The sequence below is a fragment of the Etheostoma spectabile genome, chromosome 17, assembly GCF_008692095.1.
Source record: "Etheostoma spectabile isolate EspeVRDwgs_2016 chromosome 17, UIUC_Espe_1.0, whole genome shotgun sequence".
Lineage (NCBI taxonomy): Eukaryota > Metazoa > Chordata > Actinopteri > Perciformes > Percidae > Etheostoma > Etheostoma spectabile.
The window spans coordinates 21233328-21260919 of record NC_045749.1 but is presented as its reverse complement, the minus strand read 5'-3'; the positions used below and the strand labels follow the sequence as shown (position 1 = coordinate 21260919).

Genomic DNA, 27592 nt, shown 5'->3' with positions numbered 1-27592 from the left:
TCTTATCTCCTCTTTGTCTGCGAAATCTCCCTTTTCCCCCATCTTTGGAATCCATATGTTTTTTCTTCACACTTGTTCTGCTTTAAAAACCCCTTGGGGTTTTTATCGCCTTTTTTCCCCCATATCTTTTAAAATTACGGTCCTTTGCCCGACAACAGGGGTCTCCGGCTTAACAGCAAATAATTCCCTTGGTCCCTGAAATGGGGATAAACATGGGCATTCAAGCTACCCTTTTTAAAATCAAGTTAGCTTTTGAAACCTGGAACTTTTTTCAAAATTAAGAATCATATCTAGCTGAATTCAGCCTGGCACACAAATGCATAAAAACAGAAGAGCCAATGATGTCAGCGGTGCAGCCATGCGCCGTGTACCCATAACCACAAGAAAGAGCAAGCCCACTTTCAAATTACGTGCTAAGATAAAACATGAACGCTGTCATGTCTAGTTTTGATATCAGTAATCGTAGGAAGTGGGGAGGCGAGCTGTGGCTGAATAACAGTCTGAGTCAGTCAAGTGTTAAGGTAGGTTAGTCACAGATTACAACCCATTGTTAACGGTGTGCGGGACTGGAGACTACTCCACGGGGTCAAACAAAGGACAGTGTGTGTGTGTGTGTGTGTGTGTGTGTGTGTGTGTGTGTGTGTGTGTGTGTGTGTGTGTGTGTGTGTGTGTCTGAGAAATAAAAGGCAGCTGGATTAAGAAACTCAATGTTGCTCCAGTGGCATGCCAGGAAATGCTGATTGCACTTCTTTGAGTAAACTTGTACACTGTATTTATCAACGGGATTTGAAGAGTTTTATCTGTTTTACTACTTTTTATATTTGTATTTTTGACTGTAATCTTCTTATTGTTTTTTAGATAGACAATTTCAAGATCTGTCCAGGGATAACGGATGAAAAATAGCCCTTTGGCTAATTTTGGTGCATTTACAGCAATGTTAATTAATGTACACTGTCCTTGTCAAATAAATTAAATTACACACCCACACACCCACGCACACACCCACAAACCCACACACACACACACACACACGGTTTCTATTACTAACCCTCTGAGAACTGGCCAACATTCATTCACTAATCATAATGCTGACAGTGTCCATGCAACAGACTCCATATCATAATCTTCAGTTTGACCACATTTTAACCCTTAAGGGTCACCTCATGTTACAGTTCAGATTAGATTAGAATTTGTATTTTGCCAACTGGTTCTTATTTCTGATCTTTAGAGTTCATACTAACTGCAGTCAAATATTTTAAATTACCTAATTCCAGCAAATAAAAGTAGACCCAACAAAAAAAAAAATCCCTGTTTTGCCTTTCTGAACGTCTAGTGTCATGTGTGACACAAAAATGCAAAACTCCAGGTAATAATTACCACAAATGACCAAAAGAAAACCCAAACTGTGTTTACAACACCAAAGGATCACAAAAAAGCAACACTGTGCAAAGAGGATTAGATTCCCTGTTGATGGGTGAACCAATGTGACCATCACTCCACCACACACGCTGAAGGAATTAAATCGGAGGAATGTGCTGTTTACTGAGAGAAGTCTGCATTTCCTGCTTTCTTAAGGATTTCAAATGAAAACGACAGCCTCCTGTCACTTCATGAAATCAAGTCCAGCATCAAGACTGAAACATTACAAGCACCCTTTCGATACTCTTTAGCCCAGCTGTTGTGTTTTCAGTTTTGAAAACCATGCTTACACACCTGGATGTAGAAGGGTATCCCAGCGCTGCGTCGCGTGGCACACAGCTTGGATGACGGTCACTGGATTTGACCTCCTCCAGAACCTCAGATAGCCAGCGGGCCGGAAGCTGCTGCAGGCCGACTTCCACCTCCTAACACACACACACACACACACACACACCACACACACAACACACACACACACACACACACACACCACACCACACACAACACACCACACACACACCCACACACACACACACACACACCACAACACGGTCTTAAATCTTTTGGGTTTATCTTTTTGAGTGAGAAAATGTACACATCATTTTGCATCAAAGATAGAGCCAGACAATATAAAAACATCATATTGATAGATAGATAGATAGATAGATAGATAGATAGATAGATAGATAGATAGATAGATAGAGGACGTTTCATATCTTAATGTTTGTATTTTCACAAATTTTCTTTATCAGACCTTTAATATATTTTGATGTTCCTCTGTTCTGTTGTGTCAATAAAACAATTGTACTATTTTAATGAGAACTCATAAATAACCACAAATAACTAATGTTAGGGAAATCTGTTTGTTTTGTTACACGTTTCTGGATTCTTTTTTTAAATATATAATCGGCCAATTTATCGGAATATCGGATTTTTAAATAATCAAATATTTGTATCGGTATGGGCCTTAAAAATCTTTAGCGGTCGGGCTCTAATCAAAGACACTCAAAAACAGATGAATCGCTATGGAATTACAAATGTTGATTCAAGTTACATATTTACTTATCAAATACCATTTTTTAAATGCCTGACATAACAGTAGCTATACTCTTTGTGCACCATAATACGTTATGTACAGAATTGCATTTTTCAATACTTATGTTCTATAATTCAATTCAATTAAATTTATATAGCGCTCGATCACAACATCAGTTATCTCTTTGCGCTTTTCAGAAAATAGCAGGTCTAGTCCGTACTCTGGGATGTTATTTACAGAAACCCAACAATTCACCAAGAGCAAGCACTAGGCCACAGAGATCAGGAAAAACGTCCTATACACTTCCTTCCTATATTCCTATACACAACAGAGTTGTCAGCTGCAATGTTTAATGTCCCCATTTGCAGTATCGCACGCATTTTTTCAAAATGGAAAGTTGTCCTCCACACTGTGGCATGGCTTTAATCTCATGCACTGAATGAAATCTGTTTCACCTAAAACAAACCAGTCACCTGACAGACACCAAACCTAGATCATGTGGCTGCAAATCATATTAGATATTTGTTTAAATCTATTGGGTCAACCAAGCTGATCTTAAAGTAGGTTTAAAAGTGTGCCATAAATTGATAGCTTAGAAAATATCAGATGAATTACGGCTAACACCCTGCCGTACTAAATTAGCTTCCATATACTGAACTTTAAATTCCAAAGATCATAAATCACCTCATCCACAGCACAAGTCCTCACCCACCCCCCCCACACACATCAAGCTAAAACCAACTTATCGAACGTGGATCCATTGGTCTATGTGGAAATTCCTGCTCTAAACTTTGACACATTTACACGGTTACTCTGTGGCATCTGGTACTCCGAGCTTTTTAGGACAAATGCTAAGAATATGATCTGAAGCAGGTCTGGCAAACACACAACCCACACAAACCCGCACCCACAAGAAATCGCTCTGCCCTGTTCTGCAAGAAGCTGCAGTTTAACAGCAGCCAATGGAGCAGAGAGGACAATGAAAACAATCCAATGTGCAGAGCAAGGGTGGAGCGCTGGCACACACACTCCAGTGTTCTTCATCACACACACTTGACACAACAGGGACTGGCTGCTTGCAGTAAGATATATACTGTAATTCTCTGCATTCCAACCAGGGGTAATTTTACCCAAGGGGGTACTTCGGCAGCTGCCAGGGGGAATGTAGAAAGATTGTGAAATAACTCAACTACTTACATTCTTTTTTTTATTATTATTATTGTGACAGTTTGATTTTGTTTTGAATTTCCGCATTATGAGTATGAAACCTGATAACTGCTGCGATTAAGCAAGGTGTAAACTAGTTAGTAAGCGAGCAGATGAGAAGAATGTAGCTAAAATAATGGATCAACGGTTAAAATAGATAGCCAAAATAATGAATATATGGTTAAGATAGTTTGCTTAAATAATGGATAAATGGCTGAAACATCCAGCTTATGCCACCTTAAGTGGTGATAGTATGAATACAAACTTAACCACGCTGACATTGACAGTTAAATTGTATGAAAGAATATTGCAAAAATATCCACTTTAAGTTTGGATGGATGGATGGATGGATGGATGGATGGATGGATGGATGGAAATCAATACATTCTAAACAAGTGGTGTCGATAAAGAGGTCCTTGGGTTCATCCTACAGGGTGTTGTGCGTCTGACAAACAGGTTGGGAAACACTGCTGTAAACAGTACAGATATAAATGCACACGCCTGACTAGGGAACGGGGTTAAGAGACCCAAAAAAAAAAAAAAAGAAGATGGATGGAAGAGAATAGTAAAATTAAGAGAAAATGGGCGAAAATTAAGAGTGAATCATAGACACAAAGTGAGAGAGTGCAAACACAGTGGAACACAGCAGAGCCAGATTCCAAGGCAGAGCATCAAAAGGCCGTGGTTAAGCACCCCGCCATCAACACCCCATAACCCAGCACACAGCCTGCATACCATCCACACACGGCACTTCCCCTCCTGAAAACACACACACTCCCATCCACGCATGCCCGGAGCAGAACACACACACACTCCCCAGTACTCCTCCACACAACCGCTAGAATGTCGCCCTCATTACACAACACACTGCGAGACTGGTTTCTGTACAAGAACAAAAACATGTGAGTTTTTTTTTGTGTCATTTCTTCTTCTTCTGCCCAGCGCTGGGTGGTTCAAAGTCAACACGGCTGCGACGGTCTTGTGGTTTGTCACCTGCCACAGGGTTAAAGACATCTTCCACAACCCACCATTGAGGAAAACAGGGAGGTACAAGAAAGTGAGAACTCTTTCATGTTGTTCAGAATTAAAAGATTGCTATTTTTCTTCCCCTCAGGATGATAATGGTAGGATCATTTCCATGAATAGCAGAGGTGATGGGGAGTGTGGAGTTGTAGGAGACTCGAGTAATGCTGCCCCTGGCAGCATGTCGCCACAGAGGCCCAGAACAGTCCAGTACTGTTCAGTGTGCCATGAAAGTGCATGAGTAGCTTTGAAACTAAACCTCAATGTTTTGGTGTTTTTTGTTGTTTTCTTTTTAGCAATATGTGGCCATAACTTGCTCTCTCACACACACACACACAACACAATAAAGCTCACAGCAATCCTTTTAAGTACCAACATTAATGGGCTGACATCTTAAAATTGTTATTCCTGTTATAATCACTGGCGGTTACTTACACCATTCGCTTTCTTCCCAAGATTATGAAACAATTATTAATGTCAACCTAATGTCTGTACAATAAATACGGCGCTGGGGCGACCTCTGTCTCACCCAGTAAGAGCGTGCGTCCCATGGCTGGGAGTCTGAGGCCTTGGCAGCGGCCCGGGTCCAAATCCAACATGCCGCCCTTTTGTGCGTGTCATCCCCTCTCTTCAGCAAACAGCTTTATCCACCTGGCTGTCAGGAAACTCTCTCCTCTCTCTACCCCCTCCCACTGCCCCCCCACCCTTTTTGCATAAAACCTCTGGACTCTGAAGTTGCAGCTCTTGCATTTTTTGCACATCTTTATGCACTATGACATCATGTCACAACATTCTTCTGTTTTTTGTCTTGTTATCTTGTCTTGTAAATATTAAATATTAATACTTTTATTTTAACTCTGTGGTAGGAATGTCTGTCTTATCTGTTGTGCTTTTTTTTGTCTTCACCGTGGGGATTGTGAAAAACGAAATTTTGATTCCTCTGCATGTCTAGTATATGTGAAGAATGAACAATAAAGATGACGTGACTTGCTCTCTTCATTTCCTGTCTAGCCACTGTCACTCTGGAATAAAAAGGAAAAGCCCCAAAAAATTATATTGAAAAAAAAGTACTATGAGGCTACAGCCAGCAGCCAGATAGCTCAGCTTAGCACAAAGACTAAAAACATGGTGAAACATGTAGCCTGGCTCTGTCCAAAGGTAACAAAATCCATTTACCAGGACCCCTAAAGCATTCTTTATTAACCTAAGAATAAAGTTTCAGTTTCACTTAAAGGTTTTAGTTTTTTTCTGTTTAGTTTTAGTTGACTATAACAACCCTGTTCCTAGTCTTGGGTCTGGAGTTTAAAATTAAAATAACAGACATCCAGCCAAAAAGAGGGACATCTGGCGAAATTTCCAGCGGCACTGGAGTAGTCCAGTGGAACGCTATTGATATGGACTACCCTGATCCGGACTCATCTCTGCACCAAGCAAAGATATTAGAGTTAAGTTCCTTTTTTTAAATAATGTATTAGAAATTCTTAAAAAAATAAAAAGTCCTCAGCTTTTTTTAATTCCTTCATCAAAAACATTTTAACTGATTTGTTGCACTGCGAGTTGCCACCTTGTCTTTCTGTATTAACAGCAGGTACATTTTCCCTGTGCCTGTGCGTCACTGTTGGCCGTCTAGAGGCTTCAGATGATGAATAACACCAGTTATCAAGTCTTTGTAATTAAGTCTATTATACCTGAAGAGTGATACTGAGACGACATGCTAATTACAAGGCACACTGACACTCAGTGTCATGATGGGAGCTAATGCCCTCAGCCAGCCAGCAGTGTTACCTGTCAGCCCATTGGCCTGAACGTGAATACACACACCTGCACAGCATGTCGGTGAGGCGTACAAAGCCTACATAAGCCAGTTCAAAGGCGCCACGATGGCGGGACTGCAGGAGCTGCTGACGGAAGTACAGGCCTACCCCCTCCACCTGGAACAGAAAGACAGACAGGGAATCAGCAACTGTGTGTGTGTGTGTTGTGTGTGTGTTGTATCCATGACTTTAAAGCCTCCTGCTATAGCCTTCAGCAGAAATGGAGGTGACCAGTTACAGTTAAATGACATAACTGCAGTCCAAATGATTATGTGGCATGCAAGGTTAAATACTGGAACATCTTAATTCTACTATGAGCAACAACAAAGAGTCATGAAGAATCACAGTAATACAATTTATTTACATAGCACCTTTGAAAGCATAAACATGCAGCTCAAAGTGCGTTACAGAAAAACAGATCAATAACACAGGTATTAACAGGTATTAACAACAGGAAGCGAGTTTGTGTTTGGAAGCTTTTCATGCATCTTACCCCAGAGCAAACATTAACTAATGCAAATCTTATTGTAGAGGGTCACTTTTAACGTTGTGGTTAATATATGTCACCCACAGGAATGACTAACAAATTCAGTGATAGATTGTTGCATGATTGCATTGACTGTATTTATCTAAAAAAGACTGGCAGAGCATTGAAATCACTGTTATGGATACTGTATTGTATCTTATTTGCTATACAAGGTTGAGTGTCTACAAAAGCCTTTAGAATTCTAGTAGTAATGATTTAACTGGGGGATTTATAATAGGGCTGCAACTCATGATTACTTTTAATATCGATTAAAATGCTGATTGTTTTTTTTATTTTTTAATTACCAAATCTGTGACTCAGTTAGTATATAATGTCAGAAATGGTAACAAAATACCTCTCACGTGTCCCCAGAGCCTAGGGTGACAATGCAATTATGTGCTTCAACAACTAGAGTAAGAGCAAACCCCTGGGCATTTGATTTATAATCATAAAAAGAAAGAAAAGAAGCTAATCCTCACATTTGTTTAAGAAACTATATAACTTTTGATATGAGTGGTGGCATTTCAATGACTCACTTTGAGTTAAGCATCGTCACCTACCATCATCTGACCAATCATTACAAGCAAATTTCTGAAAGCTTGGATAATGACGGAGACTACTGCGGATACTTGACGAGTTAAAGGAGAAAAAACAGAAAATCCCTTCAACTCTGTGGATGTAAAATCTGTTACCTCAAAAGCCATGATAGTTTTAGTGAGAATTACAAAGCTCTAAATGAAACCACTCCTGTAGCCTTTGTACTTTTTGTTAAAACCATTTTGTAAAGTCAAGCAATTACTTCTAAATACATGCAATACACTTACAATTACCTCCCCACCCAAATCCACCCCAGCAAATGACATAATTCCATTCATGGTCAATTAAATGCTGGCACACAGTGGTAAAATGAACAATTTCCCCGAAGCAGCTTAGCCATTTAGACAGAAAATGACTCACTGTCTCTTAAAAATGCCAAATAAAAGCAAAGCAGCAGGGTGTAGAAAGGATTTGCAAATGAACTGCATCATCTACATGTAATCCAACTTTAGCCTTTTCTCCATTTGGCAAGAAAAGTGAAGCTGTAACACTGGCTACACTCTTGTTTTAGAGACACCACTCACTTTTCAGCCAGTGAGCATTGAGCACGTCAAGCGTGAGAGCGGCATGTCAGTGGCGTGACAAGTGTGTTCAAAAAAGGATGCAGAGACATCCACATAATGGCCACTGTCAGTAAAACCATCCCGTTAGTAATAGTGTTAGCAACGTTATTGTAACTATACGTAGACGCGCACACACATGCAACTGTAAACTGGTGAGTGTGTTGCAGGTGAGGCGGCAGGGCGAGGCGGACGCAGAGCTTCAGTGCCCTGTCATTTAGGCTGTGGTATCACCGCCACCACAGAGGCGGCCAGGCCTCGACTTAGTCAGGGGTGGCATGGAGGGCACAGGGAGGGGTGGCAAGGCCCTGATGTAAAAAAACACTGTGTGAAAAGGGGGGGAGGGGTAAAAATCCCAACAGCCCCGCAGTGGAGGTGGGGTTAGACACAACATCTAAACTAACACAGACGCAAACCGCATATGAAGCAGGAGTACGCCAGTTACTGTAACCTTCAGCAACATGGGGACAGGTCATTAAATGAAAACAGCAGAATGGGCTGAAACACAAAAATAATACAAACATAAATGAACAATAAGTGTAAATGAAAATGGAAAAAAATGTAGGGCTTAGGCAGCCTGTTTCTGGCCGCATGACTGGTCAATAAACTCGACTGACCCTGCAGACCGAAAGTGGACTAACTTAAACACCAAAGTATGGACTGAGGAAACCACAGCAGTACCAAGCCCAATGACTTATCACATTGGTGGCCAGAGTGGACTCCCTGGACAGGCCTGACCTCACCGGGGTAAAAATGGCAGCGCCAGTCACCGTTAAGACGGCCCGTGGCTGCCGGGGCCCAGACCGCTGCGGCGCTGAGCTGGGCCGAGCCGGGCCGCGGCTTCGCCTATTTAAAGCTCCCCCCTCGAAGGTTCCAGTCTGTGTAACTGTTTAAAAGGGCCAAGCGAGCTTCCTGAGCAAGGCGGGGGAGGGTGATGGGGGGGGGGACTTTATTTAGACGTCAACTTCCTGTTTGCAAAGTGCCTGTTTCCCAGAAAAACGCACATGTGCGGAGAGAGAAGTTTCCCAAGTCTAATTACACGTATGGTTCAAGGCCGTGACAGCGTCCCAAATAGCCCTGGCAGCCGAGGGTTAGACAGCACTCTGACAATGTTTGTTGTTGTTGCTGCAGGACGAATTGTGAAGTTCTGGTTTTTAAATTGTACCGACAATAAAAAAAGGGCTAAATTCAATGATTCAGATTATTTTACTATTACACAATAAACTGTTATTCCCAACTGCCCAAGTCCAGTTGTAGCTGTTAAACTTAGTTTGTTATCACGTTATACGTCAACGTGTAATATGAAATTTATGGATTTTAGCCTGATTAAAAGACTAAACTAAAGCTTGTGCAAAGCAATTCAGGAATTAGTAAAAATCAATGTCAGTGCCACGCTTCTTTAACAAATAAAACAGAGGGTTACAGATCCATGTCTAAATGTTGTGTAAAGCCTTTAGGAAAAAATTAGGTATACGAGCCGGGAAACTTCCAGGAGGCTTTCATGTATAGCAATGACTATAGGTGTGTATTGCATAGTTTTGGTTTTTATTTTGTAATAGTGTATAGGTCTTTTTCACAGAAGACATTTCGATATGTTACAGTAGGAAGAGCACAGGTGTAACTAATACAATGAACGATCCCATGTAGCTGCTTAGCACACTTGAATGGAACAGGGACAATGTTATTGTTATTAGTAACACCTGTGCTTTTCCTACTGTGACAAGTTAAAGTGTCTGTTACTTAGTTACCTAATTGTTCAGTTTTATAGAGCCTGAGAAAACATTAGTTGTTTCCAAAGTCATTTCCAAATTCACTCATTCACTAGCCCCTGCATAATAAAACACTCATTAGTTCACCCTGCAGTGAGCAGTAAAATGAGATTTAGGACACTTACTTGTATAGACCGTCATTTCTTTGCAACATATTTGACAGTAACAGGAGATTTTAAGCAAAAAGGTAGTGTACATGATACAACCAGTACCTTTTTCCACTGTGGGAATCTCTGAAGGTAATTTTAGGGGCCATAAAATTCACTTTTAGAATTTGGACACTAAAATAAAATGGTGTAAAGTAAATTTTACGCACCAGAGAGCAAATACAAAGCAATGTCGGACAAAGTATTCCTATTGTGTTCATAAGAGTGTGTGTGTGTGTGTTTCTCCCTTAGCTTCAGTGCAGCCAAACAAATGGTCTGTCTCCTCTGTGTACCCAAGGCTCCAACCGATCCAGGCTGACCTATGCCACATAAACACCCGAGCTGTCAAACTCCAGCTGGCCAGCGACTCTGGTGGTCTGTCCCAACTCATACAGTACAAGGGTGCTCACACACACACATATACACAAACTCGTATTGTCCTGTCAGGATGTCTAACAGCTACTCCTTCCTTTTGTCTCTGTCACAATCAAACTATTTGATAGTTCTGTCTCTCTTTGTTCGCAATGCATCATCTTGGTTATCCAGAAAAATTAAGTGATGAAATAACAAAAGAAATCAAACATTACCGTTGACGCCCATTCACAACTATTGCTATTGCCATGGTGCTACCCAGTGACAGAAACATCCGCAGTGTTGCCAGGGCAACAAGGATGTAAAACAGGATGCTGGCTGAGGACCGCAGGTGGTGTTGGGCTCAAACACATTTTGGAAAGACATGTGTTTTGGTCACACACGCAGTACACGTTTTCCCATGCATATCATCGCTGTGGTAGGGCAGAATGTCTATGTCCGCAAAGACTTAGCCAGACCCAGACTTTCCAAATACTATTGGATCATCATCTCACACACACACACACACACACACACACACACACACACACACACACACACACACACACACACACACACACACACACACACACACACACACACACACACACACACACACACACACACACACACCCACACACACACACAACAGAGAGAGGAGAGAGAGAGAAGAGAAAGGATGCCGTAAAGACGGACAGGACAGGATTTCAGAGTTCCTCTCATCACCATAGTGGAAAACATGGTATCTATGCTATCACCATTATCTATCTCTTCAGGACAATGCGGTTGTAACATTATCATCAAGTTCATTTCAGCATTAACTCTCAAAACGGCTGTTATCCACCTGCTATTCAGCCTAATATTGTGTCCATCTGGTTTAGAGGGCATACTAATTTAATGTTATGAAAACTCACGGGAGCATGTGTAACATATGCCTCTTGCATGTTACATTAAAAACACAGTCTGAGATCTATTTAATTTTGTTACTAATTTTACCTTCATTTGGTAGTTCTAACGTGTACATTTTTGTCATATTTCTGTATCTTTATACTGTTATTTCATATTTAAAAAGGAACTAAGTTACAGTATCCAAGGTTACATTTGAGCTATAAAACTTCCATCCCTGGGGGAACAAGTCGGACTGGACTTGTATCCTCAGGTGAGCGTGTACTGTAATATAAGTTGAAGAAACCTGTAAATATTAATGTATATTTTAATGAGACAGTATATTCAGAGTAATTATCTATGTGTAAACACCCAAAATTAAAAGTAGCCTATATGATCCTGTACCGTTGATCAGTCAGTAGTCAGTAGTTGTTTCATACATAGATTTCCACAGAAATCATCATTGTAAGTTTCCTTTGATTATTCCTTTATGTTATATTGAGTAGTTTTACTGGCTTGTATCCCTCAGATCCCGAAGGCTTGTTAGCAATAAACGATCAACGACATCGGAGCTGTCTGTGGTTCTTCGTTTGGGTCCAACTGTCCGCTGTAAGTCCACAACCATCACACAACACTGCGCAGAGACTACCATCAGCGGCAATCAAAGTGTTAACGGGGACATTATTAACTGTACACAAATGAAGAGAAGTGAACAAACTCGTTGACAAACGGTAATGTGCCTAACTAAGGGCCATACATGGATTTCACATCTCTATGCAGAATCTGGTGAAAACCATTTTCAAATACTTTGCACTGATTGTTCAGTGCCATAGAAAAGGAAGTGCTCAGCTGCAAAGTCTCTGGAGAATACGTTTCAATGTTAGCAGCTAGCATCTGAGCTATTGCTCCAGAAATATCTGTCCGTATTGTTGGGATAGTATATATGTAGTTTGAAAGAAAAATATTATAGTATAGAGTATAAATACCACTCTCGTGCTTGTATGGTAAATACGAGCCGATCACCAGCAGCCAGCTAGCTTAGCAAAAAACTAGAAATGGGAAAACATATAGCCTGTCTCCACCAACCAGCACCTCAAAAGCTCATTATTAACGAGCTAAGCTAGCTCAGCTAACTGGCTGCAGCTTTGTATTTACCATACAGACAGGAGAGTGCTATCGACCTTGACTCTCTCTTGGCTCTTTGGCTATATTACAGATAATCTGCTGGTAATGAATATGTATTTCCATATGTTTATGTATAGTTTCTCTTTGCTATGCTATTCTTATTATGTATTTTACTTTATCTATTTATCATGGATGCACAGATACTGACTCAAATAGCTAGATTGAGTACAGGTGGCAATGGGGTTGATCTATTCAATTCAATTCTATGTTTATATACTATGTACATTATTTACTGGAATTTTAATTCCTGTTTAAGTTTTGACCAATTTGTTGCTGCATTTGTAAGTTGTACGCTTGAATTAGAATTCCTGTTAATTTACCAAGGTGCTGGTGGATGTTTTTTTAATTTAAATAACAAATAATTCAGTACAAAGTTAAGAAACCAGTGTATGATTCAAACCAGATTTGAACTGCTGACGGTTTATTTACAGTACCAATTGTTTACATATACATCTGCAATACTGTACTTTAACTGTAATTTGCAATTACTTTCCACTGCACTTTAATTTGGATAGCTTCTGCCCAAAATGTATTTGTACTACCTTTAAATCCATTGTTATACTGCTCAGTTTAGCCTAACTTATTATATCTATCTGTAAAAATGCTGTCTATAATAATAGCCGCCTGTATATATATTCATAGTACATACTCACCTGTAAACTCTGTAAACCATTAGTATATTATGTTATTGGCACATATCTGTAAAAATTTCTACTTATAGTAATATCCACCGGTATATTATATTCAGTACATTTCTAGCTGTAAATCTTGCTCACAATACTTGTTATCTATATATTATATTCATAGGACAAACCCATCTGTAAAATTCTGTTTATAATAGTATTCATTTCTATATTTATTCAGTACATATCCATGTCCTACACTTACTTACGGAACCAGTGTATATCCTGCACTTACTGCTATTGCACCTTGGTTAGACCCAAACAGCATTTCGTTGCCTTGTACCTGAGTAATGACAATAAAGTTGAATCTAATCTGATCTAATCTAATGTAACCGAACACATCAAAGAATGATCCCAGTGTCTTCCACACAGTGAGGCATGCAGCTTATTAATTAAACACTGGAATCACATTCGGTACTTGGCCAATATCCAAAGCCCAGGTATCGGTATCTGGACTGAAAAAGTCAAAAATCGGTGCATTACTACTATTTATCTGTACTATTGCTGTCCTTGAGCTGCTGCAAAAACAACAACAACATTTCCCTGCTGGGGATCAATAAAGGTTAATGTTATCTTAAACCTTATTTAACTTTTAAAATCACCAATCGTTCCTGGTGAAGAACAGGAACAATTCAAGTACGCTTACTCCAGCATCCAATGGTTGCAAGACCGGTAGACACGGCAACAACAACACTTTGTGAGCATACACGGGCAATTGCATGTACAGTAAACCATTGTTGACAGAATTGATCTAATTCTATGTCTGTTTTTGCCGAATAGTTACTGTGTATTGATAATAAAAGTTCTACAACTGACCGAATAATATAAAAGAAAGGAAAAGCCAATTACTAAAACATAACAGAGTATAATTCACAGCGTGCTGCTAATCTTGTAGTAAACAGACCGATGACTTTCCTAAAAAACAATGTCCCTCCATCACACAAACCCATTAAACACACATTCAGCAGCACATAGTAAGTACGAGACTTCCTACTTTCTCTCTTAGGAGTGTAAGTGCATGCTCAACAGGCTTACACAAACACACATGCACACACACCCTTTACCCCCTACACAGACAAACACAGCCTACGTCTGGTACCCTTGTTATTATGGATGTCCGCATGCTGAACCACTCAGACAACTATTCCTGTGTGAGTCTGTCTGTGTGTCTATCTGTCTGTGTGTGTGTGTGTGTGTGTGTGTGTGTGTGGTGTGTGTGTGTGTGTGTGTGTGTGTGTGTGTGTGTGTCTCAGTGTTTTCCTGCTGGTGGTGGAAGTGATTTGGAAAGTATGCAGTGGAAAGGGAGGGGCATCGCGGCCATTAAACCAGCAGGTCCGGGCTTCAAATGAAAGCGTGGCGCTAACGAGGGCGGATACTAATTGAAGAGCATCCCAGCGTGGTATCACAAACACACTGACACACATTCACATCATGCCTTGCTACAGTACTATATATTCACACAAAGTGAAAAACACCTTTTTACATGAATTACGTAGTTTGTGTGCTGATTGCAATAGCTTTCCCAGCTCATCCAGGCTGAGGCAGAATTTATATCCATGTTAGGGAGGTGGCTGTGCTCAGCAGCCCTCTACCACAGCTCAGCTGCTTTAGCGTGGTTAGCCTTGTTGACCATCCTATTGCTAAAACATGGCTTCAAAGCAGTAAGAATAGTGATAAGACAGAGCTAAGAAGTGGCAGCAGAAGTTTGAAGGGCCTTTTGTCAGATGTGAAAAGCTACTGATATACAAAACATACGCTGGAGGGAGCAGAGCTGAGGCTATTTAATAATATGTATCATTATATTTTATTCTAAATGGAACATATTACAAGTGGATTAGCACAGTAGACTGATCAGGATGTTATAGAATTCGTAACAACTTTGTAGGAATGCATCAATCTGGCTTTTTCTTTCCCAATACCAGTGCTCACTTTCCACAACATTTAACATCTGGATACACGTTTAAAATCTGGATAACACTGTGGAACTCATTGGGATCATCTAAATGTAAGGTAACATATGCACATGGTAAGTTGCAATGAGACACTTGTTTACAATTATTTTGACTCTAGTCGGCACTTATTCATTTTATGAGCCAGTTTGTTTGTACTGTAGTTTGTATTGTTTTGTATTTCCTCAGCCTAGCGAATGGAAAATAGGCCTATTTGAACTCAGATCGGCACAATTATGTGCATTGATTTAATTATTTTTCACTTTCAGCCGGTGGCAGCCCACATTTCAATTAAAAAAGTATAAATCTATATCTCGTGATATTAATCTTTATATATAGCCTGCCTATCAATTGATTTTAAGCACAATAAACAGAAAATATTTGACCAAACTTTTCCCATGTGACCAGTGAAATGAAACCCTACAGGTCACATGACCGGCACTAATTTGCACACACGGCTAGATGCTACTGTATATGAGGTAACAGAAGTAAGAGACAGAGTGAGCTCGGTGGGAGTGTGTTTGGCATGTCAGAATCTCACCTGTTCTTCTGTGATGAGTCCAGGGTGTGTGTGGGTGTCATTGATGTAGTGCAGAGGCAGGCTCTGACACAGCTGTCCGAGCAGCATGGCCACTTCCTTCATGCTCCGCCAGCAACATACCAGCACCATCTGGGCTGTCACCCTGTAGCCCTCACCACCTGGAGCCCACAAAGCGACACACAGTGACTCACACAGTCACGCACACAGTGTCTCTCATACACACACAGTGACATGGTAAAAGTTTGATCACTTTGTTTTATTACCAAACAATACAAACTTGAGCTACAAGCTTTATTTGTTATATCATGTAATGTTAAAGCTTTGTTTTCAATGGAAACCAGAAGACGTCCAAAGTCACATCATGTGCCTGCTTCTATCCAGACACATACAATGCACAGAGCCAGTTCATTTTGCTTGTCATTGTAAAGTCACTAGTAGTTTAGGTAATCATTCCTAAAAGTATTTTTTTGTGCACTGTATAAATATGCCACACAAAAATGAGGTCAAACACCTCCGCCATCAGGACATCACTAGTATTGCACAAGCATCAATGACTTATTGCTTTTAAAGGGTTTTGATGTCTGGCACTGCAGTGAGTTTTGGTGTGGGGGCAATGGTGACGTATTGGCGGCTGGAACAAGGATTTGCTTTGGTTGTTTTTTTTATCCGTGTATTATTTAGTAATGTTTAAACCTATTGAAAGTCCCCTGGGGAAGATGAGCCTCTTTCCAACTAAGTACTTACAGGAACGTTGTTTTAGGAACAGTCCACTTCTAATCAGTTCTACTAACTACTCTCCCCAAAAACCCGTTTTCCCATTTGCATTTGCCATGGCCAAGTGGCCATAGGAACTGGTAAGCGGGGTAAGGGAGTGAAGCAAGCACGGCACCAGTCTTTATAGCGTTGTCACTTGACTTAACGGAGTTCAACCGTCGGTGTTTAAAGACTAGGCGGGAGTATTTAACAGAGAAACACAGAAAACGAAGGCTCCAGCGTAATATGATCCTAATTAATATAATGGAAGATGGTAGAAGAGCAGAGTGCAACAGGCAAAAAAACAACAGGTAAGTTTAAGTGGCATTAACAATTAGCTGGTTGAATGTGTGATGTTTGTCTTATGAGTTAGCATACGTAGGCAACAGACAGTGAAGAATATGTACTGTTTGTGTTTCAGACGTTGCTAGGTCACTAAGGGTTCCTATACAGAAAAGGGAAAAGACCCTGCCCTGGTTGATTCAGTGGTAGAGCAGGTGCACATGGTCTGAGAGGTTATGCCTCGATGCAGAGGTCCAACCATTTCTCACCCAACTGTCCTGTCAAAAATTTTAAAAGGGTTCTAGGAAAATTATGTTATAGGAACTGAAAAAATCCCTTGGTCGGTAAGCGGCTATAGAGAGAGCGCTCACATGGACGAGAGAGGGGTGTAAGGTGATCATGAAGCCGATTGTGCTTCTTGTACAATTCTTTGGTTCATCAGTGTGTATTAACTACACGGCAGACTGGATTCTCTACTAGCCGTGACAGAGAGACGACTGTCTCACACAAACGGGTCCAACATGGGCTGAATGTGCACTGGTGGGTCCGTGTTATAGTCATATGTCATCGATCTCGACAATTAATCGATTTAAACACCAACAATATAATATTGCGGATATAAAGTGAAAATATCTATACATATGGGCATTATCAAGATGGGACTTTATTTTGAAATTCCCACTTTATATTTATTATTTTTAGTAAAAGGAGTACTTTGTTTTTAATTTAAATGTCTGGTAGAGCTTAGTAATAAAATTGTCAAATCATATTTCAGAGTGAACTGAGTCAAAATCGTACCCTGGCAGACTTTGTGATATCAGTAAAGAATCAATATAATACTGTATTGTGGTATAATGTGTGACTTTTTTTCCAAAAACTGACAGTTGGCACAATGTTACTTTTGAAAACTGAGAGGTTAAAAAGTCCATTTATAAAATTAGCCGGCCATGTGTAGGCGTAGCACTAGTGTAATATTCGACTGTCGAGACTAGTGAGGCATGGCAAGACATTTTTCTGTGTAATGTTGAAGGGCATTAGTATAATGATCTCTAACTCACCTGTGTTTGGTGACTGTGTGTGTGTGGTCTGGGTCTGTGTGTGATCATCTCCTTGGTGTGTGTCCAGCTCTCTGGCACGTGTGAAGAAGTCATTGGTATCCCTGGGCTGAATCTCCTGCAGGATCCTCTGCAGCCCTGCTGAGGTCTCTGTCCAAAACACACACACAAAAAGCATGTCATATTGATATTAATGTCTCCTCGTGGTGCCTTGGTAGATTCCTGTGACTTTACCATCAGCTTCTATCGACCCATTTTGTCCGCTTGTACACTGGATCTCGTTCTTTCGGACATGATAGACTGTTTAGACTAGACTGTTTATGTTGTTTGTATAGAGCTGCACTTTTGGCCAGGTCTCTCTTGAAAAAGAGATTTTAATCCCAACAAGAGTTTCTCCTGTTTAAACAGAAAAATAAATTGAAATATTTTGGCATGAGAATCCAATTCCGTACACTGGTAAATTTGTTGTGTTTTTGTCTGTTGACTCCCGAAAGCAGGATTGGAAGGCCCCTTGTGTGAACTTCTTCAAAAGACATTTTTTTGAAGAAAAAAAACTTGCAGACAAACATAGTGGAACAGGTACCTTTTATAACAATTTGGGGGTACTGATTATATACATGATGAAAGCTCATCTACTCATGAACAGGTGGTGTCCACAAGTTCAAACAATGAATTTACAATAAGTTTATATGGTGAAAAAGAGTTTGGTCAATCAGACTTGGAACACACGTTCAAACAACCTCGCAGGATTAAGTAGAACTTTAGGATAAGAATAGTACAGAGGCCCACTAAGTGCACTTACCGTAAACTGAGAGGCTGGGAAATTTCATTACCTGAGTCTGTATCCATGGGGATGAGTCCTTCTGGGGATGAACTCTGGACTACAGGGGAGACCACGTCAGACATCCTATAGCACACAGTAATCAGGTCTGACACCAGACATCTCCACCGCTCAGGCTGGCTCAAATTCCTGCACGCACGCACGTACGTACACACACAAACACATACAAAACAGTAAGTATATGGCTAAGGTCATGGCTGGATTTTCGCTTCAAATACATGGTGTTGTGCTCAGGGAATGTGTGAGGGCTTGTTTCCGCTGCCAACAGCAAAGCAACACATCCAAAAGAAAGTAGGTTGTTTATGATGTGTATGTGTTGGTGTGACTCATGAGCTCACTTAGTGTCTAGGTGCTGCAGGACAGCCGTGATGCAGTTGGCTCTGCCATAGAGAGGATAGGAAGCAGCTGCCTGCAGGAGAGATGACTCGGACCTGGACACCTCTAACTGCAGACAGCACAGCAAGAACTGTACCACTGAGGACACGACAACAACAATACAATCATTTTATTTAGTGCCAAAACGCACGCATATACAGTATGCATTAGGGCTATGCCTCTGGATCTCACCAGCCAGTGTGTTGAGCTCCAAGATGACGGTCTCAGAAGCCTGGGGCGGTGAGGAGGGAGGCTGGAACTCCAGGCCTTGCTCCTGGGCACAGTACCGCAGAGCCTGGCCCAGGTCTGGCTGCTGGAGTAGCAGGTTGAGGAGGTGGGCTGCTGTGACGCTGTCAAAAGGCTTGGTGCTGGTACTGAGGTCCAGAGCAGCCTGAAGAACACTGCGCATCCTCTCCGGCACCTGACATCATAAACACCAAGGTGAAATCAGTAAAACAACTTGAAAATACTACTATACTAATTCTAAGTATTGACAACCACACGGTCGGCTGATACCAGCTTTCCTTGATTGTGCATCACCCCCACCCTTCCTCCACGCAGTTGCTAGGGGACGAGGACACGGAGGATTAAAAAAAGACTCTTCAGAAGACGTAATTAGCTTTACTGGAATTTCTGTGTGTGAAATCCGCCGGCCGACACCAGTTTCTATACATATTTCTATACTGAGAAATACAGAGAGAGTTGTGTGGAGCTGACAGTCTTAATTAGCTTTGGAGCAACTCATTTGGCCATTCATTAATATCAAAAAGTTACTAATTACAGATAGTGAGTGAGCTTGGTCCGCATATTAACCTGTAGTCCCACAGCGGATTCTGGGAGTTGCCGTAGTAACGTTGAGGCCAGTTGTTTGACTTCCAGGAAGTTGCTGGCAACACAGTAGAGGACATTCTGAGCATGAGCAGAGGTCACAACTTCACCGAGGGCAAACACATCAGGCCCTGAGGAAAACCGAGAGGTAGAGGTGAAGCAAGGCTGAGCCAGCTAGAGCATCAGGTTGGCATCAAAGTCAAGAGGCCAGCTAGTAATGGATGGACTGCTGGTTTTTGGCATCAAAAGAAAGATGTGTTCCAGAAATGAGTGCTGGCCACTGGTATTTCATGAAAACATCATCACAAAGTTGTTCTTGACAAAAGCACTTGATTCCAAACTGCTCTGAGTGAGTTGGATGAAATATGACACTATGTTTGAAGCTTTTGAGTGAACTTTAGCAACATGTATATTTACGAGGCATACTGTTAGACGAGAAAGATTAATTTCTTCTTTTAAAGATTACTTCTTTGGGGCTTTTTGCTTGTTTATTAGTGACAGTGGATGGACAGGAAAGGGAGAGAGAGATGGGGGATGACAGGCAGCAAAAGACCACAGGTTGGACTTGAACCCTGCGCCGCTGCAGGACTCAGCCAACATGGGAAGAACGCTCTTACTGGGTGAGCTAGAGGCCGCCCCGAGACCAATTTCAATTGTCTGGTATTGTCTATAAAAAGTGCCTAAAAGTTGCTGTTGGTATGATGTCAGTTAAATGAGCTATTTTGACCGTCAAACAACAATAAGACAAACACAGTCAGTGATCTCCTACAGGCAGTTATACATAGCTTTATGCATTATATATCTTTTTACTGCATAATGTAAAGTAACATTTAAAATCATATTGGTTATTAACTTGCCATAAACCTATAATGTTAGTAGCAGATTCTTTTACTGCATAATGTAAAGTAACATTAACTTAAATTAAATTAAGTAACAATCATATTGGTTATTAACTTGCCATCAACCTATAATGTTAGAAGCAGATTTTTTTACACAGCTGTGATGGTTTGTAAAGTTTGGTAAGTCATGCTGCTGATGAACTACCTCCCCTGTAAAGAGACTTTGAGTCTGTGAAAAGCTCTATATAATTCCATTTATTATTAGTAGTAGTAGTAGTAGTAGGCGTACCAGTGCTGAAGGTGAAGAGCTCACCCAGTAGACACAGCAGGTGGAGGGACATAAGGCATTTGGAGAAGGAAGCTCCAGGAAGCAAAACCTCCAGCAGCCTCACACACAGCCAGCGCAGGAACTCCTAATAAAAAATATAAAAACATTTTCATTGTGAGACAAAATCAACTCTGGTAGACCTCTTTCTGCTGTGTTCCATGTGTGTGTGTGCGTGCTATGGTATACCTTGTACAGCAGTAGTGTGTGTTGGTCTCTGTCTCTCTGCTCCTGCTCTCTCTCCTGGATCAGTCTCTTCTGCAGCAGCAGAGCACTGTCCTTCATTCTACAAAGCAGCTGTAAAGAAGAAGATTTTAAGCTCTGTGATGTAATAGTTTTGATTTGATCATTAAATTGAGTCATACATGTCTCCTTGTAATGTGTAGGGTTGTTAGCACTGCAGATCCCACTGAAAGGGAAAATTCAATTACTTCCATTCCCTAGTATAAACTGCTCCCAGCCAACAAACTGTGGCAGGTGGATTCAAATATTACCACAATTACTTTTTACCAGCCAGGTTTTTTTTTGCCTCATAAAAAGGTGAAAAACAGAAATCACATGAACGTTCCAAAACAGCAAACTACTGCTTTAATGGACATCAGAGAGGGGCAGCAGGGAGAGGAGGTTGAATCAGCAGCTGCAAGGCCACAAGGGTATGGAGATTTGTAGTGTGACCATGTGCCCACAAAGGAAGAATGCCCATGTTGTAATGAGTGGGACCTGTTGCTGCCTGATTCAGAACAAGACTTCTCCTTGAGCGGGACTTGGACACAACAAACAGTTTGGATCGGGCGAAAGTTAAAGAGTAAAACGTTTAATTTCTCAGTTGGACCCTTTCCATAATATAGTTAACAATCTAAACTCAACAGTGGCAAAAACAAGCACTTTTTGTGGACATTCATTGATGGTTTTCAATTGCCCAGAGAGATTACATGGTACTTGGTTAATACTGGACCAATTTTAAAAATTGTTCCAATTAGTCATTTTGACACAAAAACATTGGAAGTAGGGCCCAGATTGGAAAACACTGAAGATACCCATCAACATCTCAAATTCAGTGAGAAACTACAATCCATAACAAAGGCAATGTGAGGTAAACGGCTGACCTTCTTCAGCAGGCTGACTGTCTGCTGTCTGACGCCTGGCGACTGACTGTTGAGATTAGGCAGCAGGAAGTGGCGGATCAGGTCCATTTCCTGGGAGGACAGCGCTTCAGTGCTGCGGTGGCTCTCACACACCAACCCCAAAGCATCCATCCTCACCTGGGCGGTAGGATTTGAGGACACACAAATACAATGAAAATCCAAGATAAATGCTAAATTTATGAAAAATACAATATTGAAAAGAAAGGATACACACTTGAGGATACAGACACTCACTTGATCATGTTTGTGTACCAGTGCTTGTTGGAGTAGGGAGAGGGGCACCAGTCCTCCCCACAGACCCTCCTTTGAGGATGGAACAACACCCTGGGCCCTGGCTGCCCGCAAACATGTCATGAGAGCTCCCAGTGCACCCCTGCTGCCTGAAGGACCTAAGGAGAACAGAAAAGAGAGACATTCACGTGCAGCTGATACATCATGAGAATAACCAGAAGGAAAAAGGGAAAATAGTTGCCAATATATGGAATGTGAATGTGTTTTTATGTGCAGACATGTGTGCCTTTACCTGTGCTGCTTGGTGGTGTGTCCTGCAAGGCCTGCACCATGTGTGCCAGACTGGAGGGGCTGCAGCATAGCAGCTTGGGCAGGAAATAGTCCAGGATGTACGTGGTCTGGTCCAGTCTGGCACGGCACAGCACCTGTAGTAGGGGGGTTACCCACGTCTGGTGCCAACACTCCATCCAGTCCTCTGTGGCTGTCTCTTCCCCTGCACCAGCCTCACTGGCCAGCTGCGCCTTGTGGCTGACAAAAAGTCTCTCCAGGAGGTCGCTGGCATAAGGAGCCAGGGTCTGGTCACCCATCAGGCCCAGGAGACATGAAGGCAGCTGGGGTTGGATGTCAAGCAGGTAGAGTGCCCCAAAGAGCTCCACAAGGCAGCCCAAGGAGCCGTATTTCCCCCTCATGTGCCACTCCAGTCCCAGCAGGCTTTGGGAGAGCTCTGTGATGTAAGAGTCCTTGGTTGGGTCAGAGATAGACGGGCTGGTGTGCTGATGGAGCAGGAGGAGGTTGCGAAACAGGGAGCGGGTTTGGTGGCGGACTCCGTCCAGTGGGTGCTCCCAATGGGAGTAGATGTGCTCCAGCAGTTGTCGCTGTAGCTCCGAGCCGCCCCCGAGGGACTGCTGGAGGCGGGGAGGGCAGGGCAGCCTCTCCCCCTGCAGGCAGTCAAGTGCAGCACTGCTCCACAAGGTCAACACCCGAGCCACCACCATGGCTGTACTGGACTCCTTTATACTACAGCAAGAAAAGAAAAACAGGCGTGCTGATTACACTTTAGAAAGATTATATTTGGAGATGGTTGACGCAGATCAAGTAGTTACACACTTGTGTCTGTCACTTTCAGCTGTGGTAAGCACCTAAGTGCACCTAACACCTCTTCCCACAAGCCATCACTCTAATGAACAGCTGACTTCTTCCTTCCAGTGTTCTGTGCAATAACCCAGTAATACTGTCTCTAAACAGCACCTGTTTACTGGTTCCACTTCTTATTTATTTATAATTCTCGTTCTTTATTTGACAGCTGTTCATACTGTTCATATTGAAATATAGTAACATAATACTATTTATTCCAGCATCCTTTGCACTATGCTCCACATTTAAAATAATAACCATCACAATTTACTCCTGCATACTTTGCACTCTTCATTGCACTCATTGCACTACTGCCTCTATTGTTTCTGTTTAGAGCATGGGTCTCAAACTCGCGGCCCGGGGGCCAATTGCGGCCCGCGGGATGATATTTTGTGGCCCCCTACTTGACATCAAAGTTAAGTGTTAGTGCGGCCCGCGCGTTCTGAAACTTTTTGTCATTGCGCTTGTCACTTATGGGCTACCGTAGTAGTCTCCTGACAGCGGCGTAACGGTTGTCAAGCTAGCTAAGTACTCTTTGCGGCAAATGCCTGAGGTTTGACAATGTGATGTCTGTTGTTGTGAAATTCACCAACCATATCAGATCTAGGGGCTTAAAGCACCGGCAGTTCCGCGCCCTGTTTGGAGGAAATAGTTGGGTTTTTTTGGAATACTTGTTGCGGCCTAGCCAAACCCAGACTCTACTTCCAGCGGCCCCCAAGTAAGTTGAGTTTGAGACCCCTGGTTTAGAGTGTGTCTATATTAGATATATATTGTTTGTTTTTTATGTGCAACATCATTGTGAGCAATGATAATCCAAAGAAAAATTCCTCGTACAGTATGTGTCCTCATACCTGGCAAATAAAGATGATTCTGAAGTGCTTTGTTAAAAAGGACTTTTTGACTAATTCTAATTGTGACCCTTCTCCTTTGATACAGCTTAACAATGTAGACTACTCAGCACTGAAAGGGGATCAGATTCCCAGACCTACCTGACATCTAGAGCCAGCAGCGTGTTTGGGACCAACAGCAGCAACTCTTCCCACTGGGGCCCAGGGAAAGCGTCCTTCCAGCACAACATGGCCAGAGCCCCATGACACAGATACAGAGAGACACCCGGCGGGCGATCACTGGTCCACAGTCCCTCACAACTCAGCTTTAGCCACTGAGGAGCTGGGTCCAAACCCTGCGCTGAGCAGCGCAGCAAACTGCATATCTAATACACACAGACAAGAATGGCCAAAACATTTGAAGAGAATCAATACAGGTTTCTGCAAGATGCAATATTCCAGCAGCATTACACATGCATTGCTATATTTGTTGTGTTGCATGTTAAAGAAAGACGTTTTATTTCCAAGATCATGACTTTACAAGTCAGTCAGTCTCAATGAAAACACCATTCCATTTTCTCAAATGTGTGCGTAATGTGCAAAATTCAGAATTCCTAATCCTCGACTCACCACAGAAGCAACTTCATCTCCATGACCCATGACAGACCTGATCAATAACACCACAGCCATGCCAGCTGTACTCTGGACGGACTGGACAAACTCCTCTAGAAACAGAAAAAGGAACAGAGGAGGAAAGTGAGAGGAACATATGTTCACCTACTGTAAGTATTTGTGGTTTCCTCCTATATATGTAGCAAAACAGGCCCTCATATAAAGTTCTGGAGCAATCAGGAGTTTGGGAAGTTTATGACTCCCATTTTTTTGTATCATAAAATGACAGTATCATTCAAAGTAGCATTATTGTTTTCCTAATTTAATTTTTTTTCCTAAATTAAAATGATTAAAAGACTGAAACATTCAAGACTTCTTTAATGTAATGACATTTCCACTGAATATATAGACATACAAATATTTATATCCTCATTTTATTTAAGCATCTTTAAAATACTCTGAAAACCTGAGAACCTGTTCTTCTCCCAAAGAGTTCTTTATTTGGACTTAAATACATTTTCTAAGAATAAGTCAGAAATAATGAGTATGGATGGAGATTGACGAATATTTTTGAAATTGAAGAGAAGGCAGAGCTATATGTCTACATCCATCAGCTGAGTCTCTGTATATGCCAGGTGTTTCTACATTTTTGAGACCGTTTTTTTTTTTTTTTTTTTTTTTTTACCACCAATGAGGATGTGTGTGTAGCAGCCCAGGAGGCTGCTCATTGTGTCCTCCAGCTTGCAGCGATTCTGTTCAGCCTGCAGGGCAGCGCTGATGGTCTCCTGGGATCTCTGGATCACCAGCATGGAGGTCTTAACGGCTGCCAGACAGGACTGCATCAGCTGGGCCTGGACAATGTGACGTCCTGCTAGACCACTTGGACAACAGCAGGGGGCGACAGAGACACATGGATCAAAAACGAGCTGTGTGTTGACACCGGATTCCCTCCTGTATCAACAGGTTAACTGGCTGATCAGACTGTAACGCCACAGAGCAACAAGGCATCACGAGTCAAAGAGGAAATAAAGCTCCAACAGCAGCTGTTTAATACCAGGTACCATACTGGAAGTGATGTATTCACTAACTTGTGTCATGGCAAGAAGGAGAGAAATTTATTTTCAATGTGTAATACTCCGATACAATTAAAAGCCAAGCATAAATCAAAGTAAAAAACAAATACTAATGGGGAGATATGGCGAAATATAGAATAAATAATATCTCTCTATACCTGTTCTGGAGAAGGTATTCACTTAATCCCTTGTGAAGAAAATGCAACACTACATAAAAGGAGAAAAGAGAGACAATGGAAATTTTTTCTTTAGACTTAGACTTAGACTTCTCTTTATTAATCCTTTTGGGATGACTCCCGCAAGGAAATTGAAAATTCCAGCAGCAGTTTTAGCAAGAAAAAAGAAATTAAAAAATAGATAAAAGAAAGACAACAAAATAACAATAATGATAATAACAACAATAAGAACATTTGTCAAATAAACAAACAAAAGACCATAAAATTATTATTAAAGTGTCAGTGTTGAGTCCAGTATTGAAGTGATAAAGTGACTAGGTGTGAATTTAAGTCCAGGTGTGCGTGTATGTATGTATGTATGTGTACTGTGTATGCATGTATGTGTACTGTGTGTATGTATGTATGTGTACTGTGTATGCATGTATGTGTACTGTGTATGTATGTATGTGTACTGTGTATGTATGTATGTATGTATGTATCTACATAAAGAAAGAAGAATTTAAAAGAATATAGGAAAAAATGGCTGTTTTTTTTTGGAAGTAAGCCAGATACTAACCTTCCAGCAGCAGTTTGTGAATGCATCTCTCACCTGAAGAAAAGTAATTTTGGAAATGTGGTTATTCTACAAGTAATTTTACAATTGGGGGTAAATGTATCTGATGTGTTTAAAAGTAGAGTAAGTCGGCAGTAAGGGCCAAGGCAATCACCCACTCACCGAGAGTGAAGCCATCCAGACAGGCAGAGATGGTGTCTACGAGGTGTGGGTACTGGTCCGTAGTTGGGTTGGACAGTCGGTCGGACAAGCAGGCAGACAAACTGCTTACAGTCTGCTCTTGTAGCCAGGCTGGTACTGAACCCAAGGCACTGAGGAAAGCAACAGAGAGTCATGTTAGTGAACAGGGGCCATATTCACTAAACATCCTCAGGCTAAAATGAACTCTTAGGATGTAGGTTTAGGACTTCTAGGTTTTTGGTTAGTAATTCACAGATGATGGGACAGGGTTAGAATTAACAGCACTAACTGGCAGCACATGTTAATACTACTTGGACATTGATATGGAATTTACATTGCAGTTAGGATGATGACATGAAAAGATTTGCAATTTCAGTCACAGAAGGAACAATTCTTTCGGAATGCATAAGAAAATCTGGGATGGAAAACTGGTTGTAGGGATGTAACGGTGTGAAAATTTAACCTCACTGTTATAGTGACAAAAATTATCACAGTTATTATTGGTATTGTTGCCAATTATAAATCGTGTTCATTGCCAATAGCCGCAACGTTTTCCTGCGTGTTCTGCAGACAGGATAACTATCTTCTTTCAAGTGTCCTTTGGCGTTCTTATAATAACCAAAATATGCCCATGCTTCAGACGTAGCCCTCTTAGAGGTCTGATACATGTCCT

The 27592-nt window shown here is 41.4% G+C and overlaps 1 protein-coding gene across 1 annotated transcript in view; it reads right to left on the bottom strand.

The window, feature by feature from the left end:
- Positions 1-27592, bottom strand: part of thada (THADA armadillo repeat containing) — a 110838-nt gene that overhangs the window by 81527 nt on the left and 1719 nt on the right. The window contains 20 exon segments of the mRNA XM_032542159.1: positions 1714-1772; positions 1775-1841; positions 6502-6615; positions 15691-15848; positions 17784-17930; positions 18614-18750; positions 18960-19095; positions 19189-19417; positions 19810-19955; positions 20953-21076; positions 21178-21285; positions 22095-22250; positions 22368-22522; positions 22657-23381; positions 24488-24711; positions 24956-25050; positions 25623-25816; positions 26169-26217; positions 26743-26775; positions 26902-27050. Coding sequence (XP_032398050.1) covers positions 1714-1772; positions 1775-1841; positions 6502-6615; positions 15691-15848; positions 17784-17930; positions 18614-18750; positions 18960-19095; positions 19189-19417; positions 19810-19955; positions 20953-21076; positions 21178-21285; positions 22095-22250; positions 22368-22522; positions 22657-23381; positions 24488-24711; positions 24956-25050; positions 25623-25816; positions 26169-26217; positions 26743-26775; positions 26902-27050 — 3205 coding nt within the window.